Source organism: Myotis myotis, unplaced genomic scaffold (assembly GCF_014108235.1).
Source record: "Myotis myotis isolate mMyoMyo1 unplaced genomic scaffold, mMyoMyo1.p scaffold_m19_p_1, whole genome shotgun sequence".
Taxonomy (NCBI): domain Eukaryota; kingdom Metazoa; phylum Chordata; class Mammalia; order Chiroptera; family Vespertilionidae; genus Myotis; species Myotis myotis.
This window is the reverse complement of record NW_023416313.1, coordinates 51472823-51492639: the sequence shown is the minus strand read 5'-3', so window position 1 is coordinate 51492639 and position 19817 is coordinate 51472823. Positions and strand designations below refer to the sequence as shown.

General features: G+C 36.3%; 2 protein-coding genes across 6 annotated transcripts in view; one reads left to right on the top strand and one right to left on the bottom strand.

Annotated features, from left to right (window-relative positions):
- BMP2K (BMP2 inducible kinase) overlaps window positions 1–19817 on the bottom strand; it is a 141978-nt gene that overhangs the window by 14791 nt on the left and 107370 nt on the right. For 3 of the 5 annotated variants that reach the window (XM_036337399.1, XM_036337400.1, XM_036337417.1), the window contains exons 13-15: window positions 17979–18229; window positions 16824–16981; window positions 9464–9574 (exon numbers count right to left, since the gene is read on the bottom strand). In XM_036337399.1, the coding sequence (XP_036193292.1) occupies window positions 9464–9574; window positions 16824–16981; window positions 17979–18229 (520 nt within the window). The remainder of the gene's footprint in view (window positions 1–9463; window positions 9575–16823; window positions 16982–17978; window positions 18230–19817) is intronic. The other 2 variants (XM_036337403.1, XM_036337408.1) reach the window with 2 other exon arrangements.
- The window catches only part of PAQR3 (progestin and adipoQ receptor family member 3), a 93396-nt gene that overhangs the window by 39027 nt on the left and 34552 nt on the right, over window positions 1–19817 (top strand). The window lies entirely within an intron of this gene.

Here is a 19817-nt window from a genome sequence, read left to right as displayed (position 1 = left end):
CTCTACATAAGGAAAATAATGGAACCTACCTGATAGAGCTAAACCTTACACAATATTCATCTTACTTACTGAAAGCTTATTAAATATCAGTACGGGTATATGTGAGAGTGAGAAAGATATTAGATTACCAAAGTATACTTTGATAATTTAGTAATTCATCACGGTATCAGATGGCATACAAAGATGAATAAGACAACTGCTGCCTACGAGAAACTTATCATTGACCAACAGTTGTGAAACCCCGTGCTAATCCTGTAAGATGACCTGGAAGATGACTGACCCAGGTAAACAACTGGGAGGTTCCAAAGAACAAGCTTTCCTAACCATAAATCTGCCAAATGAATATAAGAACATAAATTCATCTATTCCATGTTTGAGTTTTCATAAAAGGAAATTTATAGGTGTTCAAATTATAGTCTTACACAATCTAAAAGAAGGTTCCAAACACAAAAAGTAAAATTTGTAGTCAATTTTCATATATTTATTATAGTATTCTTTTAAACAAATACTTCATGAAAAGAATAAGATGCTAGCTATTGCCAGTCTATTTTATTTTTTTAAATTTATCTTTATTGTTCAAAATATTACAGATGACTCCCTTTTTTTCCCCCTTTAACTCCCTCCACCTCACACCCACCCACCCCAGGTCTTCACCGAACTATTGTCTGTGTGCTTGGGTTATGCATATAAGTTATTTGGTTAAAATAGTGCAGATGATGTATTCTTAAATCACACAGTAAATGAACCTTCATAAACTATACCAAAAATTTCAATATATTTAGAAAAATGTCAAAAATGTGGAGAGTGGGACATGTTTGCCTCATACTATTCATATTACCACTCTTCTAATCAGGTTTCTGTCTTTTAGAGGACAGTTCAGTTAGTTATAAATCAGGTGGTACAATTTTAATCATATAAGAAGCTTCCAGGTTCAAAGAAATTTTGTTTTGATGTTCTTTTCTTTGCTCAGATTATAGGGAATAAATGGCTTGAAACTGCTATTATAATTACATGCCTTCTGTTGTCTCCTCATCTATGATATAAGGGAGGAGGTGAGGCTGTAAGACTTTAAAGCTCACTTTGAATTGGCAGCATACTGCCTGCCATCATTTCTCAGCAATTTACTATGCCAGGCCCAAGGATTAGAGGATTAGGAAAAGGTTTTATCAAAATCTGTACTATTTCTCTGAAGACAGGCTGAGTGACAAGGCCGAGTATAAGACAATCATACTAGTTGTGAACAGTATTTCCTAGCCAGATTAAAAATGCTATAAAACTGACATTTCTAATATGTTACTCATATCATTGTAAATTTTTATTTAAAACAGACCACTTAATACTTTTGTTTTGCAGAACCGAGTTTAGAATTACACAGAGCTAGGCTCCTAGTTATACACTATCTAACCTTAAGCAAGTCATTGACTCTGAGTCTGTTTCCACTGTATGTATACAATAGAATTCACTAAGTAGTAATCATTACTGTTAACATTCTAGAAGAATTCTTGATCTTCAAGAATTATATACTACAATCTAAAGCTATAAAACATACACCTAATTCATTATCCTCCTATATAATAAAAGCCTAATATGCTAAGTGTCCAGTCATCCGGTCATCTGTTCAATCAATCAAAGCATAATATGCTAATAATATGGTAAGTTGACTCAACCGCTCGCTATGACATACACTTACCACCAGGGGGCAGACGCTCCAACCAGTAGTTTAGTTTGCTGCTGGGGTCTCCAGCCAATAGGGATTGAGTGAGACTGGCCGGACATGCCCTGGAGCCCTCCCACGGTACCTCCCCAGTCCCAATTGTGGGTGAGTGGGTGGGAGGTAATCAATCAAAGACCATCCTATATAATAAAAGGCTAATATGCAAATTGACCAAACAGCAGAACAACCAGTCACTATGACATGCATTGACCACCAGGGGGCAGATGCTCAATGCAGGAGCTGCCCCCTGGTGGTCAGTGTACTCCCACAGTGGGGGCGCCACTCAGCCAGAAGCCCAGCTCATGGCTGGCGGCGCAGCCGCGTTGGTGGGAGCCCCTCCCACCTCCGCGGCAGCACTAAGGATGTCCAACTGCTGGCTTAGGCACGCTAAGCTGTCAGTCGGACATCCCGAGGGCTCCTGGACTGCAAGAGGGTGCCAGCCGGGCTGAGAGACCCCCTGAGTGTATGAATTTCATGCACTAGGCCGCTAGTGGCTTATAAAATGATACAGCACTTGGACTCACAATTTATCATAGTTTATGTTACAACAAATATTTTCTACAAGAAGCCCAGTGCATGACATTCATGCATTATGGGGGGCTGGACCCCCCTGCACCCTCTCACAGACCGGGACCCCTTGGGGGATGTCTGCCAAGAGGTCCTTAGCGCTGCCGTGGAGGTAGAGGCAGGATAGGCTCCTGCCACCGCCACTGCACTCACCAGCCGTGAGTCTGGCTTCTGGCTGAGTGGTGCTCCCCTTGTGGGAGCACACTGACCACCAGGGGGTAGCTCCTGCATTGAGCATCTGCCCCCTGGTGGTCAGTGCATGTCATAGCAACCGGTCATTCTGACGTTCGTTAGATTTGCATATTAGGGTTTTATTATATAGGATATATGATGGGACCTTTTGCAGACCTAAACTCAATTTAACTTCCTGTTAGATAATGAAACCCATGAAGTGGGTCTAGGGCAGGGGTGGGCAAACTTTTTGACTCGAGGGCCACAATGGGTTCTTAAACTGGACCGGAGGGCCGGAACAAAAGCATGGATGGAGTGTTTGTGTGAACTAATATAAATTCAAAGTAAACATCATTACATAAAAGGGTACGGTCTTTTTTTTTTAGTTTTATTCATTTCAAATGGGCCGGATCCGGCCCGTGGGCCGTAGTTTGCCCACAGCTGGTCTAGGGTTTGGGAGAGTAGTTAAAAATGAAATGCAGTGTAAGAAATCTAAAACTTTAGTGACATAATTCATATGGTCTATATGGCAACAAAATTCTTTATATACTACTAGAGGCCCAGTGCACAAATTCATGCACCTTGAAAGAAACTATGGGCTGAAAGGCTGCAGTAGGAACAGGGGCAGGTCTTGGCCCATCCTCCACGCCCCTGACCATCCCTCCCACCACAGCCCCTGGTCCCCTGTCTGCCAGCAGCCCTGCTCCCATCACCGTCATTCCCATGTGCTATTGGCGCTGACCACGCTTACACCCACTGACAGTGCGGAGCAGCAGGTGCGAGAGCCAGGCAGGACTGTGACATGCAGGAGTAAAGAATTTTCAGTAACCACCAGAGGCTCGCTCTGCTGACAGCGACTGGAGCCCCGCCTTGGTCTGGCACCCCTGCTCACCTGCCCCATCATCCCACCACAGCCAACACCTGCCATGTTCTGCATATGCCCCCAGGTGGTCAGCACAAGTAATAGCTACCAGTTGTTCGTTTGTTCCATTAGGTCTAGCCTATTTGCATATTAACCTTTTATTATATGAGATATATATATGTTAGAGGCCCTGTGCATGAGATTTGTGCACTGGGTGGGGAGTCCCTCAGCCCGGCCTGCACCCTCTCACAGTCTGGGACCCCTCGGGGGATGTCTGTCTGCCAGCTTATGCCTGACCCCTCTTGCAGTCCGGGGCTCTCGCAGTCTGGGACCCCTCACTCCTTACCACCCACCTGCAGTGGAGGGGGCAGAGGATCCCTCCACCACTGCTGGGCTCACCAGTCGTAAGCCTGGCTTCTGGCTGAGTGGTGCTCTCCCTGTGGCAGCACACAGACCACCAGGGGGAAGCTCCTGCTTTGAGCGTCTGCCCCCTGGTGGTCAGTGTGGTCATTCCACTGTCGGTCGATTTGCATTTGCATGTTATGCTTTTATTATATAGGATGTTTCAGAAGGTGTGTTTATTAAAATGAGGTAGTCCAAATTACAGAATAATTCACAAAGCCACAGACCCTATGTTTGTAACTAACTGTAAAACAATACTTTGGGGAGAAGGACAGATGTATGGGCTTCAGGATGGGATGAATACTATGCTTTGAATTATTTTTATGTGAATAATGGTAGTTATTACTTTAATAAAAATAGAAATGGCAGTATTAAAATAGTTCTTGGTAGTGCAGAGCTTCTCAAATTAAGGTTTAAAGGTTTTATTCAGTAGTTGAGAATACTAGCTCATTATTACTAGAATTTTGTACTACTACTAACTGCATAGCATCTGCAAAACTTATTTAACACTAAGATTTTGGAATTTAGTAGTAAGTAATAAAAATATTATTTAAATAACACTACCAACAACAGCCACATTAGGAACCAAAACTGAGGACATGTATGGTTTGTATAACATACCCCTGTTTAATCCTTTCAATAACCTCATGAAGTAAATATCTCCAGTTTAAGATAAAGAATCCCTCCCCCCAAGAAATTAGGCAATCCCCAATATCACATGGTTAATTTGTGGTAGAACTAAGATTTATACTCAGGGCTTTACATCTTCAAAGTCAATGTTCTTTATGATGTTCCAACCTAACATCAGTTTACTAGTAGTAGCCTGACATAACAGGTAAACATAATTCCATGATAGTTACAATATCTACTAATGGGATAAGTTGTTACTTTCACATACAGCACCACACAGAATCTTGGTATAATTGAACTTTGCATAAATGAATAATTACAAATTTTAATTTTGCCCATAAAGAAATGTTTAAAAAGCAGAAGAAAAGCTAGATTTGATTCATTTTTATGACATGGTCTACCAAAACATTATCTTCAGTGAATCTTCCTAAAAGTCTGAAAGTAGAATCATAAGCTAAGGCACCAAAAAAAATCAGAAAGTTGAGTCTTTGTGAACCAACCTGTGTAACTACAGGCCAGCTGTCTACCTATAGTGGGCCTGGAGTACACAAGTGTCAGAGGGTATGGAATCTAGGACTAGGGCCATAGGGAGCAGCCATTCCCCTAGTTGAGGCTTTCCCCTAGTTGAGGTGTTTTTTGTTTTGCTTTTTGTTTTTTTAGCTCAAATACAATGAAGCAGTGCCTCAAAAATTCACGATAAAAATGACCAACACAGAATTATCAAGCACCAGTTTAGGGAGGAAAAATAGGTATTTTTAGGCAGCAAAGTTTAAATATTTTCCTCCCACACATACATTCTCAAGAAATCACTAGAGGAGTTCTTCTATTAACAAACCAACAAAGAAAAACAGGAGAACCAGAAATTTCCAGGACTCCTGGTGTAGAACAGAAAATACTAGCATGATAAATGTGTGGCAGGCACTGAAAGCAACCAATTCGGACTGCAGAACTCCATGAAAAATGTAACCAGGTACAAGTGAAAATGACAGCCACCTTTAATTGGGAAGAATTTTACAATGCTAAATAAAAATGAGTTGATGATAGGATACATAAAAAACAAGGGAACAACAGTGCTTGGTAGAGTATATTTTCATTGGACAGAAAATTTTCTTTTCTCAATTTCTAAAAGCTTATGAAGAATTCATTTTTGTTTCAGTAGATTCAGTTATTTCACTATTAGAGGAAAATGAATGCTCCCAATACTTTTTTTTTTTTTTTTTACTGAAAAAGTATATATAACAAAGTATTTCTATGCTTGATAATGCATAGATTATATTTTGTGTGGGTGGGGTTCAATTTTTAGGTTATTTTTAGATTTTTAATTTTGTATTCTGGATATGATGAATATAAATTAACAATGCTAGCATACCCAAGTGATTGCCTTTTCTTCTCTCTCTGGCAACACATTTCTCCTATGACCATTCCCTCCTTATTTCCAGTCTATCTGCTCAATTTTTCATAACCAAACTATTGCAATGTTCATTAATCCTAAATCTAAAAAGATATTTTGGAAGGGTAGCATTTATATTAAAGGGCATTTTTCAAGGGCACTGTCCTAACACAAAAGGGTATAAATTTTTAGGGATAGTCATAATTTTTTCAAACATCCAGTAAATTTTACTAGGTGGTTATTGGGTTGGCTACTACCCAGGATTCAAAGACAGACAATTCATATATCCAAGCTTCAACAAGCTTAAAATCTAATAGAGACTTTAAATACTCACAGTAGAAAGAGAACACAAAATAAAACGCAGCAATCAAGCTCAAACGCAGAAATATGCTCAAAAATCGGTAAGCATATTTCTAGCTACAAAAATCCTAGGCCAACTCCAAAATAAGGGAGTCCAGGGAAAAGGCAAATCATTGAGACTTACACTAGCTCCTGATTCTACTAGTCATTTTCCCAGGGTTCTCCACAAGCTCTTAAAAAACATAGAAGTTGCATAGACATGTGGAAACCTGAAATCTATTATACATCTTCTTCTAGAGCAGTAGTTCCCAACTTGGGGCACACACCCCACAGGAGAGGGGCAATTTGATTTTTAAGGGGGGGTAATTCAAGAATGAGTTATTAACAGTGAATTTTCTGCATTTCTTATGGTTCTAGGGGCCTCATATAGAGTATATAAATATAAATTGACATATTTATGCATTTCAGTTCTCTAGTATGTTTTGAAACTTTATTTGCTATTTTTCATATCACTTCATATTATTATTATTATTTCAATAATTTCTTAGTGATTTCTTCCTCAGTACTTCAACTGTTCTTTCGTTCTTTTATTTTTCTCTTTTATGGATGCCATGTTCTTTGGAAGCTTGTTTAGGCCAAGTTAATGGGCCTTTTAGGCTTCTTCCACATGACAAGGAGTTCACTTTTTGAATAATAAGAATTATGCCCTAACCGGTTTGGCTCACTGGATAGAGCGTCGGCCTGTGGACTCAAGGGTCCCAGGTTCGATTCCAGTCAAGGGCATGTACCTTGGTTGCGGGCACGTCCCCAGTAGGGAGTGTGCAGGAGGCAGCTGATCGATGTTTCTCTCTTATCGATGTTTCTAACTCTCTATCCCTCTCCCTTCCTCTCTGTAAAAAATCAATAAAATATATTTAAAAAAAAAAAGAATTATATGTCACGGGGTCATCAGGATTTTAGAGGTGCGTAGGAAGGGCATGGCCAAAAAAAGGTTGGGAACCACTGTTCTAGAGTATGAAAATAAAGCTAATACTGAAACGACTTTCTGCCACAAATAGATCAATATCTCAAGTCACTGAGTACTATGTCTGAGAACTTATAGAGACCATTTAGAGATACCATAACTTTTTTTAAAAAAGCAGTAACATTTGTATAGCCTACTGAGAATGTGAGGGAGCACATCGATGCAGATTAATTAAATAGACACAGTAAATTTTTTTTCCCAATTAATAATGTCAGTTCACTCATGAAAAAGATAATTAGAAAACAAGCAGAAAATGACAAGAATATAGACTCTTGTCAATAAATGGCAAAATGTATACTATGGACCATGACAGTTACTATGCTATAGTTTCTGGATAACAATATCTCAACGTTGAAAAGGTGTAACATTGCCTTGATGTGTCCACCAAAAATCCTGAACACCTATTTCTTTCTTTTAAAAAAAAACAAAAACAAAAACCTAGGGCACAGGGGGTCTCCCAGTCTCCCATCCAAGTAGTAACCAGGACCGACACTGCTTAGCTTTGGAGATAAGGCGCCTTCAGAATGGCAGGGCCTAACATCCAGGTATCGGTTCACCTAGTTCTTATCTAGGCTTTGCATTCATCAGTATTTCTTTTGTTGTTGTTCACTCTTGCGTGTATTTTTTTAAATGGTAGTGATGATTATTACACATGTAACTTGTCTGAGAAATAACAGGAACAGAACCAAAGAACATGGCTGACAGTTACCTTGAATATACAGGAGTAAAAAGTAGTTTTACAGTTGCGAGTACATGAAACAATAAACCTATTGTAATTATCATAACCTGCATGTTTTTTTCCCATATGAACAACTATAAGCCTACTTTTGCCTACCTCTATATTAAACAAAATCTTTACCTTCTACTATAGTATGATTTCTCCCATTTCCCTTTTCCAAGATTAAACTCATATTTTCCATTATAATCAAACCCACAAAAATCCACTTATGCCAAAGTGAGATCCTACTCTATCTTAATGTCCTCAACACTGTTAACTGGATAATTACATGGAAAATGTTAAACAACCCAATCAAAAAATGGACAATAGACCTAAATAGATACTTTTCTAACGAGGACATAAGGCCAAGAGACATACGAAAATATGCTCAAAGTCACTAATCATCTGAGAGATACAAATCAAAACGACAATGCATTACCATCTCACACCTGTCAGAATGGCTATCATCAACAAATCAACAAATAACAAGTGCTGGCGAGGATGTGGAGAAAAAGAAACCCTCAGTGCACTGCTGGTGGGAATGCAGACTGGTGCAGCCACTGTGGAAAATAGTATGGAGTTTCCTCAAAAAACTAAAAATGGAACTTCCATTTTGACCCAGTGATCCCACTTCTAGGAATATATCCCAAGAAACTAGAAACACCAATCAGAACACCCTATGTTCATAGCAGCACAATTCATCATAGCTAAGATTTGGAAACAGCCTAAGTGCCCATCAGCAGATGAGTGGATTAAAAAACCATGGTAGAGCTACACAATAGAATACTACGCTGCGGTAAAAAAGAAGGAATTCTTACCATTTGCAACAGCATGGATGGAACTGGAGACCATTATGCTAAGCAAAATAAGCCAGTTAGAGAAAGATATCACATGATCTCACTCATTTGTGGAATATAATGAACAACATAAATTGATGAACAAAAACAGAGACAGAGAAGCAATGATCAGACCATCAAATCTCAGAGAAGGTAGGGGAGGGTGGGGGTAAGGGGGAGAGATCAACCAAAGGACCTGTATGCATGCATATAGGCCTAACCAATGGACACAGACACCAGGGGGGTGAGGGCATGAGTGGGCGGGGGGGAAGGACACATATGTAATACCTTAATCAATAAAGAAAAAAAATTAAAAAGAAAATGTTACTACCAATATTTTTAAATGGTGAATAATAATATTTAAATTCTGGATTGAAATCAAAGCAAAAATGTAAAAACAAAGGAGTAGATAATTAGTGATTGTGACAAATACAAAATACTTTTAAAATGCAGCTGTAAGCACATGTATAAACTAGGAAAATATAGGAATTTTAAGCAAAAGCTAAGCATAAAAATACCTTTTTATGTGTTTTCAATATATAAACAAGAGATATTTTCATGCCTGGATTTTTTTCAACAGTATCCAATAACAAAGGAGAAAGGAAATAGTTATACTTCTATTATGTAAATCCACATTTTTCTATGTTGGCAAAAGCACAAGTGAATCACCCAATGGAAAAAATGGCATTAGGAAGACCAGGATGGCTGAAGGTTAAATTAGTTTTCTATTTTCTGTAACTAACACCTGATTCTTACTTTGGCTTTATATTAATACAGTGTTTTGTTCTCAATCTTGTTCTTGTGTATATTCTTTTTAATGAAAGTGATGATGTTACACATGTAACTTGCCTGAGTGAGAAATGAAAGGAACAGAACCAAAAGGATCTTCTGGAGGATGGTTATGTGGAGCAGAAAGTGGTTCTACATTCTTATCTGAGGATGCTCTCTCCTCGAGCCTATCTGCAAAAATAAAATGAAACAAAACAAAAAATAAAATAAAATAAAATAAAAAAACGGTCTTTAAAAAAATTTTAAGTGGTTTACAGTGTAAATAAAAGTGAAAATTAAACAAAGAAACAACGTTTTGAAAAATATTACATTCAGAATTCATTGTTAAAACTATTAGGGGTAATCCTGAGTTTAATACATTATTTGTTGCTACAAAAGCAAGGTTAACAATGTAATCACAGAGCTAGATTTCACTAAATGCAATTAACCTAGTAATTTGGTTTGGTTTATTTAAATACCAGTTGTCTTCAACTTGTAACATACTGGACCTGCACTTAAACCCAGTGTACTAAACAGAGACATATTTGGCAGACTTTCTCCATAAATACATATGGAAAAATATTGCAAATGGTCTCTCATTCATTAAATAAGTAAATCCTATTTCTCAACAGCAATAAAAGTAACACTATATTTTATAGTTCATTTCTCATATTGTTTATAGTTATTAAATCATTCACATACACACAGGTACAAAGATATAGGCATCTATTAAATTAAACATCTTAATGACATACCTTATTTATTCACCCAGCAAATACTTCTGTATTGTTTAGATACAGGCACTGTTTTAGGCAATGGGCATGCAACACCAAATTAAACAAAAATGCAATAAGCAAATGAGAAATATACATGTAGCATGTTAAAAACAAATAAACCTACAGACCAGGGCTGGGGAACTTATAAGGCCCATGAAATTATTTGGTCTGGCCCTGCCCAAGGCATTAAGGGTGAGTTAATTAAATGTTAGACCAAATTTTTTAAGTTGATAATTTTGTATGGCCGGTGAATGATGTGATACTCAAATGGCTCTTAGCAGAAAAAAGGTTACCAGCCCTGCTAGAGAGAAAAATGTAGTGCCGGGTAAAAAGGTTTAATGGAGATACTGACTGGATGGTTCTGGAAAGGGTTCTGAGATTCTGTACTTCAACAGGCTCCCAAGTGAAGAGATAGTACTGGTCAAGGGAGCATATTCTTCAGAAGGCAAAAAGCCTAGAGCAGGAGTGGGCAAACTTTTTGACTCGAGGGCCACAATGGGTTCTTAAACTGGACCGGAGGGCCGAAACAAAAGCATGGATGGAGTGTTTGTGTGATCTAATATAAATTCAAAGTAAACATCATTACATAAAAGGGTATGGTCTTTTTTTATTTTAGTTTTATTCATTTCAAATGGGCCGGATCCGGCCCGCGGGCCGTAGTTTGCCCACGGCTGGCCTAGAGTCTACATTATCCTGAATATACTCAATTACTGCTATGAACAACTAATTCTATAAATATCTTTATGATAATGGATACAATGACTAACTTTTATGGCTAAAACTAACTCTGCAAAGTCCACATGAAACTTCAGGTTGCTTAAATTTTTACTTAAATTTTTTTGAAACACTAATAAATATTTTGTTAAGAAAACACATCTGACAAAGGACCTATACACAAACAAAACTTCCAAAACTTAAGAGCTGCTTTTCAAATCCAATACTGCAAAGGATAACAGTAAAATTTTATTTTAGGTTTTCTTTTCCAAGATATTAACTGTATACTTGATTCAGGAAATCAATAACAAATGCTGATTGAACTATGGGAAAAAAAGCTTTTTTAAAAATATTTTGTTGTTCAACACTTCTGTATATGTCAGTGTGTGCCCACCACCCAAAGTCAATGCAATATTCAGATCACTTATCATAGAATCTACACTTGAAACCTATATAATCTTTAAACAACATCACCCCAATAAATTTAATTTTAAAATGATTTTTTTAAAATTTTGAACATAAAAAAGAGAGAGACAGGTTAGTCTCATAGCATATTTCTAAAAAAATAAGACTGGAGAATACTTTACATAACCAAGGGTCTTTAATTTATTGTGTTGGGAAGCCATAAATCAAACTGTAATAGCGGCCTAAGAATCAGTGAATCATAGGGTACCTGTGGTTACCCATGTTTTCAGGCCCTGATTGCATTTATAGAATATCTGTAAAACCAGAGATTGTGCTTTGTATCACAGTCCTAGACTCCCTTATCCGTTCTTCATTTCCCAAATTCTGGTGCACAAAAAGTGAGGACAAAGGAAAAGGCATGGGAAGGACAAATGGAGAGACGGTCTCAGAATGATAGCCACAGCATATCATTATCCAAGATCCCTCATTCTTGAAAATCAAGGCAGAGTTCATAGGAACTTAGGTCTAAATCAGGATCAAACTTCCTTCCTAAACCATCTGCATCAATCACTGCCAGGATTCCCGTGTAAAATGTAGTTACCTGAGACCTACCACAGACCTAATGAGCCAGAATATCTAGGTAGGGAGTCTATATTTTAACATAATCTACAGGTTTATAAACTACTAAACCAAAAGTTACAGAATATAAAAATGCAAAGTTACCATTAAGATTCTTTAAATCCTCACACGCTGGTGGGTGAATTCATGATAAATGTTCAAATAACACCATATAGTAATGATAAGAGTAGAAACATTACTATGTAGGAGTAAACTAGTATTTTTTATATAGAGGGTCCTCATAATTAAAAATATGAAGACATTGTTCAATGCAAACATTATCCAATTATTTCAAAACAGGTATCAGGATAAATTCACTATAAAATGAATCATGTTCTCATTGTTCCAAAAAACATAGAATCAATTTTTCCACGAAAGAGTTTTTAAGTAATTTAGATTTTCAAAGTTCACATGATAATCTGGGTTCCAGGACACAAAATAGAAAATAAAAACATATACTGCATTAATTATTTTAAGTGATAGATTATTTCATAAATAAAAACTAATGAAGTGGTATATAGAGTTACTTTTCAACTATATACTCACCCTAAAATGTATTTGAAGTTCTATTTCAAATAATTGGTTTTAACAATTAATAAATTATAATGATCTGATTATCCCCTGTGTCTCCCTGCCAATACCCAAAAAGAAAAACTTTGCTTCCATTTTTTAAATCTTGCTTTGGGGTCACTCAACATAAATTGTAGGAAACATGTCAAACAAAAAAGTTATGATGAAAACAAAAATTTTAATAAAAATATGTAAGATTGGTTTTACCAAAGTTAACAAACTTTTAATAGAGCAAAGCTTTTGTTTGATTTGTCCAATATAAGAAACTTACCTCTTCCAGCCTTTCTAACAGAACTGTATTGGTGAATAAAGGCAGTATCTTTTCAAAAATTTTAATTGATACAGATGGCAAAAATACAGGAATTAAAAATCCTAGAATCAAACTATATTCCATAGTATCTATCATCAGAAAAAATTTAACTACTCTAAATTGTTCAAGCCATTATCTTATTTATTAACCTGTAGGCTGTTCAAGCCAATGGTTAATAAATAAGATTTAAAAGTGCAGTTTTCAATCTGATACTTGTGAAACTGTTTTAGTATACGCGAAAATTTCTGTTATTCTGCTCTGAAGGAACCATAATATATAAATTATGTATTATATATAATTAGCTTAAAATGATGAGTTAATGTTTTACAACAAACTAGTTATATAAGCAGATGTTTATATATATTTTATTCTGTGGCTTCATAGAAAACAAAACAAAACACACATTCAGTAGATTCTGCAAAATAGCCAGTCTTTAGTTTCTTCTATTCTTACTTTTAGTTTTGATGTAATTGTAAACAAACAAACAAAAAAAAACAAACAAATTCACCATCGACAAAAAAATATTCCATTCTATTCAGTATTATTTTTAATTAACATGTACAGCTACACAGCTATTTGAACAAATGCAAGTTAAACATTTCCCAAAGCAAACATCTGTATTCTAATTAGCATTTAATGTGTTAAATATTATGACAATTAGATTACCAAAGTTTACATACTAATCTAGATATTTTGGTACAATGGACAATGAAAAATATACTTAAATTTTTAAAAATATCACTGAGGCCAGCTGTATTAATAATTCTTCATTTTGATTTAATGTTTTGGTTTTAATTAGGAACAGGAAAAAATTCTGAAGCATAAATAATATTCAGTTACACTAAAAGCAAAAGTAAGAAGAATCTGGTTTATTTCACATGTTAAACCCCTTTCTAACTATTTTCTTAAAGATCACTAAAAAACAGCTCTTGTTATAATTTTAGTATCTCAAAATATATGATTTTAACATTATCTTCTGGATAATAGACATAAGTATTTCCTAAATAATGCTTTTTCGCTTTTTCTTTTTTTCTTTTAATAAATAACCATGTATCATTTTAAAAATAAAATGTGAAATAAGAATGTATTAGTATGAGCAATCATTACATGGTCAATGGTTATATCTTTAAGAAAGTATCTCATAAACCAAATCTAAATTATTTTATAAAGGACTTTGAAAATTGGTGAAAAATAACTGCCTGAGGAAAAAAAAGATGAATTTGGTATTTCAAATAAATCAATAATTTATTCATTTTTGTAAAGTTGTTAAGAGACAGAGGAACCAACCAGTAATGACCAAATAATCAACTTTCATGACACTAGCTTTTACCAAAACTCTTTAAGTTTCTGGAAGAGGTCTTTTGCCCATCAGTGTAATTTAAACCTGATCTATCAACTAGATCAAATATTAGATACATTTCTGCTGGTGAGTGAAAGAGGTGCTAGAGATGACTGAATAGCACAGCTAAGTAAAACTTCAGGAGGAAGACTTTCTAAATTATAGTCTATATATTCTTGATTTCTTTGTAAACTTTATCAAAACATTTCACCTTTCTTGAACCCAATTTTTATGACTACCAATTACTAAGAGAAAAAAAGACATGTTTCTGTATCTCCTTCATTGCTGTTACCTGTCACTCTTGCTGTTGTGTTTGCTCACAAAGTCCCTTCTAATTTGGTGTTTTGATTGCCAGCCAAGAAACCTGATAATTTAAATATAATTTTCAAATTCTGGTTAAAAGGCAATAACCTCATAAGTTGGCACCTAAAGACTTACACAGAAGGTGAAAAAAGGGAAAGTGGCATTTTATTGAATGCCCAGATTCTTTAAAGACATTTCACTTAATTTTCTTGAGAACACTCTTAAAGCATCATTATACTCAGCTTTTAAGTGAGGAAGTGAGACAGCAGTTAAGTGACTTCACTGAGATTACAACCTAGTTAAATGGCACGTCAGGGCTCAGAGCTCCTATTTTCTGGTGTTATATGCCAACTTAAGTGCATCAGTCTCTGACAAGGATTTCCATAACTCAGGGACTATCCAGGCAATTTGCCAAATGGATGAGTTACTCCAAGTATGACCTTCACATAAAGTTCCTCCCATACTTTTACTTGGAACTTAACACCTTTCCATAATTAACAGTGTGATGAAGTCTGAACTCTCTTTGGCATACGTACATGTGCACAACTACATATATAAAGTACACACATTATCCAACCTTGAAATTTGAAAGCAAATAGCTGGTTAAGGGTTTTACATGCTAACTGCCCAGCTGGCATGGCTCAGTGGCTGAGTGTTGTCAACCTATGAACCAGGAGGTCGAGGCATATGCCCCCAGTGTGGGGAATGCAGGAGGCAGCCGATCAGTGATTCTCTCTCATCATTGATGTTTCTCTCCCTGCACCGCCGCCTCCCCATTCCCCCTCCCCCCTGCTTCCTTCCTCTCTGAAATCAACTCAAAAAAATTCTTTTTAAAGAATTTTACATGCTAAACCAATTTTTATGAAATTCTGTACACATGAATATTTATATGCCATTCTTGCCTATATGAAGTAAATTAAACTTGGATGTCATTACAAATCTTTACAAGGTCAAAATTATGTGAACAGTTTACCCATTCCATAAATTAGATTTTTTAAAAAGGAGTCTTTTACCAAAGGAATAAAAAATACTGATTTAACAAACCCTTGGTTACACTCACAGTAAGAACACATTAAAATAAGTATTTTAATTGTTCCTATTGCTTTAAAAATAATTCTGTAAATTATAATGATCTGGTTACCCCTGTGCCTCCCTGCCAATCTCCCCCCACCCCCAAATACTTTGTTTCCTTTTTTAAAACCTTGCTTTGAGGTCACTCAACATAAACTGTAGGGGAAATGTCAAACAAAAAAGTTGTGGTTAAAAAACAATTTTTAATAAAAAGATGTAGGATTGGTTTTACCAAAGTTAACAAACTTTTATTAAAGGCTCAGAACTCATTTTATATCTGCATTTAATCATCAATTTAATTTTTGATAATCATATGACTAATATGTAAAATACAAATTCAAGTCCCAAACAACTATTCTTACATTAACTCAGGGCATTTAAAATTTTACATAAAATATATACTAATGTGCAACAAATCATTTCATCTAGTAAATGTTCTCATGAAGCCAGTTACCTAAAATAAACTAGAAACTCTAACTAGGGACAAGTAAGATCTTTTTTTCACATGCAAAAATGGGTAAACACACTTGAATGCCCACACACACACACACACACACATACACACACACACACACACACCTGAGAAACCTGAAAATGACATGCACCAGAAGTGTTTTGCTCCAATTTGGCAACCTCCTAAAACACTCCACAGATCCCTTTTCCAAAAAAGGACCTCTTCTAAAATATGTATGGTGAGGCTTAAAATATATATATTAAGTAGTTTAAGAAAAGGCAAGAAGAAAAGGCAATGATTCCAAGTAAAAACATTGAGATATCTGATTTAAAATGGAAAAGAATTTATTTAACTTTTGCCACATCAGGACAACAAAGCAGCCCTTTCATGTTATCACTCGTTAAAAGGGCATTACAAAACATTAACATAATGTAGTAGCCCATGTTTTCTTTCAGGCACTTTCAAAGGGCAGCTCAGACCCACAATATCTTCTTTTGAATATGCAAAAATCACAAAGCTTCAAAATGATTACTAGTAAGGCAAGATACTAATGTCTCCCTTTTTATTTGTACATTAATTTTCCATGTTTTGGAGATATTCTGAACTTAACATTCAATAATACACAATATATTTTAAGCATTAGGAATCAGTGTATTATCAGTAATCTTGGGTTTAATAGCTACTATCAAGCAACTGAGTTCTAATGCACGCAACATAGTCTGATAGTTCTGTATGTGTTAGAGAAGATGGCCTGATTTTTGCCCTCAAATGCGCAAAAAGAATTTTCTATTTACCCCCTTAAAGCAGTCTTTGGCCTTGCTGAATAATTATAGAGCTGTTATTTTACTCTGAAGCAAAATAAGCCTTCAAGTGTCCCTTACTTGATCTTAGAAGGTCAAATTCTCTGTCCAACAGTTCTTCTTCTGTTAACTTGGAGAAATTATCCTCTCCAAAAGGATTCCACCCTGACATATCAGGTGGGTTACTGAAGTTCTTCTGATTTGTAATATATGCAACTGCCTCTTTTTCAGCAACTGACCTAGAGTAATAATTAAAAGAAGAAAAAACATTAAAATTGAATTTTTTAAATGCTCTACTTTATACATGCTTAGGAAAGCAGATGGCTGTATTGTTATGGAGAGGACAGATAAGGGCATTGATTGAGAGAAAGACCAACTTGGATTTTAACAGGCTCTTTAAGGTCACTAGCTGTGTACACTTGGGTAGGTAGGTACCTTAACCTCTCTATGTCTCAGCATCCTTATCTATAAAACAGGAGTAACAGAATATACCTCATAGGAATACTGAGAAGATTAAATGATTTAATACACATAAAGAGAACAGTGTCTCGTAAAAAAATAATAGTGAGCATTCAATAAATATTAACTATTATCATAGTAAACAAGCCTTAAAATGAAAATCAGTAGCCATATCAAAGTCATCATTCTAAAATCACTACTAAGGTGATCTTATGTCCTTACTGTGAGAAGTCACAATAACTTTCCCTTTAACAGAGGCATTTTCTAAGTAGCTACCAACAAATTATTAACTGCTGGAGTTGCTTTATAAATTAGCTAAAACTAGATGAGGGTTATTTTCTATATAATAAATCTTTCATGGTGTTAAAGTATCTATAGTCTGGAGTCTGGGACCAATAGTTCTATGAAAGTTATCTAATAGGCCTCTTAGCTTTTACGAGAAGATTAACCTAAGAATCCCTAGGCACCTCCCTTCAATCCAGCCTGCAAATACAGCATAGGAATGAGGCAACATAGAAAAGCTGTCAAGGTCATTCCTAATTCAGATGCAGATGTTCTAACATTGGTAATGGAGGAACAATCTCTATGTGCTTCTTTTTGTTTTTAATCCTCATCCAAGGATATGTTCATTTGATTTTAAAGAGAGAGGGATGAGGAGGAGGGGACGCTACAGAAAGATGGGCTCTAAACTAATTCAGGAGCCACTTAAGGACTCCAATCCACAATTACACCTACTTCCATTAGAATTTCCTTAGCATTCACTGGAAAAATACTTGCCTATTGGCACTATAAGAGGAGTCCATTATGGTTCCAACCTGAGCTGGAAGAGATGAAGTATAGGAAACTAAGGCCGGTGAGAACTCTTGAGGGGAGGTAAGATACTCAGATGGCGCCTGTTGTTGAGACTGCTGATGTTGAGCTAACGCCTGTTGTTGAGAATGCTGATGTTGAGCTAACGCCTGTTGTTGAGACTGCTGATGTTGAGCTAGCATTTGCTGCTGCAAGAAAGCCTGCTGATACCGCTGCACCTGAAACAAGAAATGCCATTATACAAAACAATGCTCGAGTTCACTAATGCACTGTCACCCCACACCTGTTCACTATGTTCCTTCTTTTCACATTGGCAATAAAAGCAGAAAATTAAAAATAATTTATATCTGCAGGAGCAATTCGCTACTAGAAAAATACAGCAAAATGAAGTAAATCTAGTTTAGAAATTATGAAGCTAGGCTAATGTGGAAGGATTCAAAAATTATCCTTTAAATATTTTAAGATAATAGAGTAGGTTAGTCCTTATAATACGGTGGTTGCTGTAAAAAAGATCAAACTATTCTCTGAAACAAACATAATTTTCCTTTGGATTTTCTTCAACTGATATTTGCCAAGTGAAAGAGACATAGGACAAAAAGATCATGGGTAACAGACCCATTTTCCTTATACTCTGAGATAAACAAAAAATACTATCAGTTAGTTAAAAAGTGCCAAATTCAGGTGCTATAGTTCATCCCACTTTAAAGCTGCTTTAGAATACATGACTGACTTTGAGTCAGAGAAAGACAAGAATCACACAATCTCACTTATATGTGGTATCTGAAAGATAAAATAAATTGATGATAAACTAAACTGAATTAAAATAAAATAGGACCAGAGGCATGGGTAAATGAAACAAAATGACAGATCTCAGAGGGGAGGACGAAAGGGGAGGATGGGAAGAGATCAACCAAAGAATACATATATACATATATACATAGTCCATGGACACAGACAATAATGTGGTAAAGGCCTGGAGAGGAGGGGAGGGACAAGGGCCGGGTGGAGGGAGGCAAAGGTTGGGAATGGGCAGGGAAACAGGTAACATCCCTAAAAGAGTCAATAATAATAATAATAATAATAATAATAATAATAATAATAAAGTAGAATAGCTTTTACCAGGGGCTGAGGGGGAGGGGAGAAAGAGCAGCTTCTGTTTAATGGATACAGAGTTTCAATTTGGGATGACAGGAAAGTTCCTGAGATAGAGAGCACAATAATGTGAATGTACTTAAATGCCATTGAATTGTACACTCAAAAGGGGATAAAATGGTAAATGTGATGTTATATATATTTACCACAGTAAAAAACAAAAGCTATAACAGTTGTCCTGCTTTAAAAAAAAAAAAAGAATATATGACTGCTTTGATAAAATATGAGTAATTAGCCCAGCTGGTGTGCTCAGTGTTTGAGTGCCGACCCAGGAACCAAGAGGTCATGGTTTGATTCCCAGTCAGGTCACATGCCTGGGTTTGGGGCTTGATGCCCAAACCCAGGCATCGGGGAGCATGCAGGAGGCAGCCAATAGATGATGCTTCTCTCTCATCAATGTTTCTATCTCTCTCTCTCTCTCTTTGTTCCTCTCTCTCTAAAAATCAATTCTATATAGATGTATATAGAGATATATAAAAACACTAGAGGCCCGGTGCACGAATTTGTGCACGAGTGGGGTCCCTTGGCCTAGCCTGCTGGATCAGGCTGAAACCGGCTCTCCAACATCCCCAGAGGGGTCCCAGATTACAAAAGGGCGCAGGCCAGGCTGAGGGACCCCACCAGTGCACAACTGGGGCCGGTGAGGGATGCAGG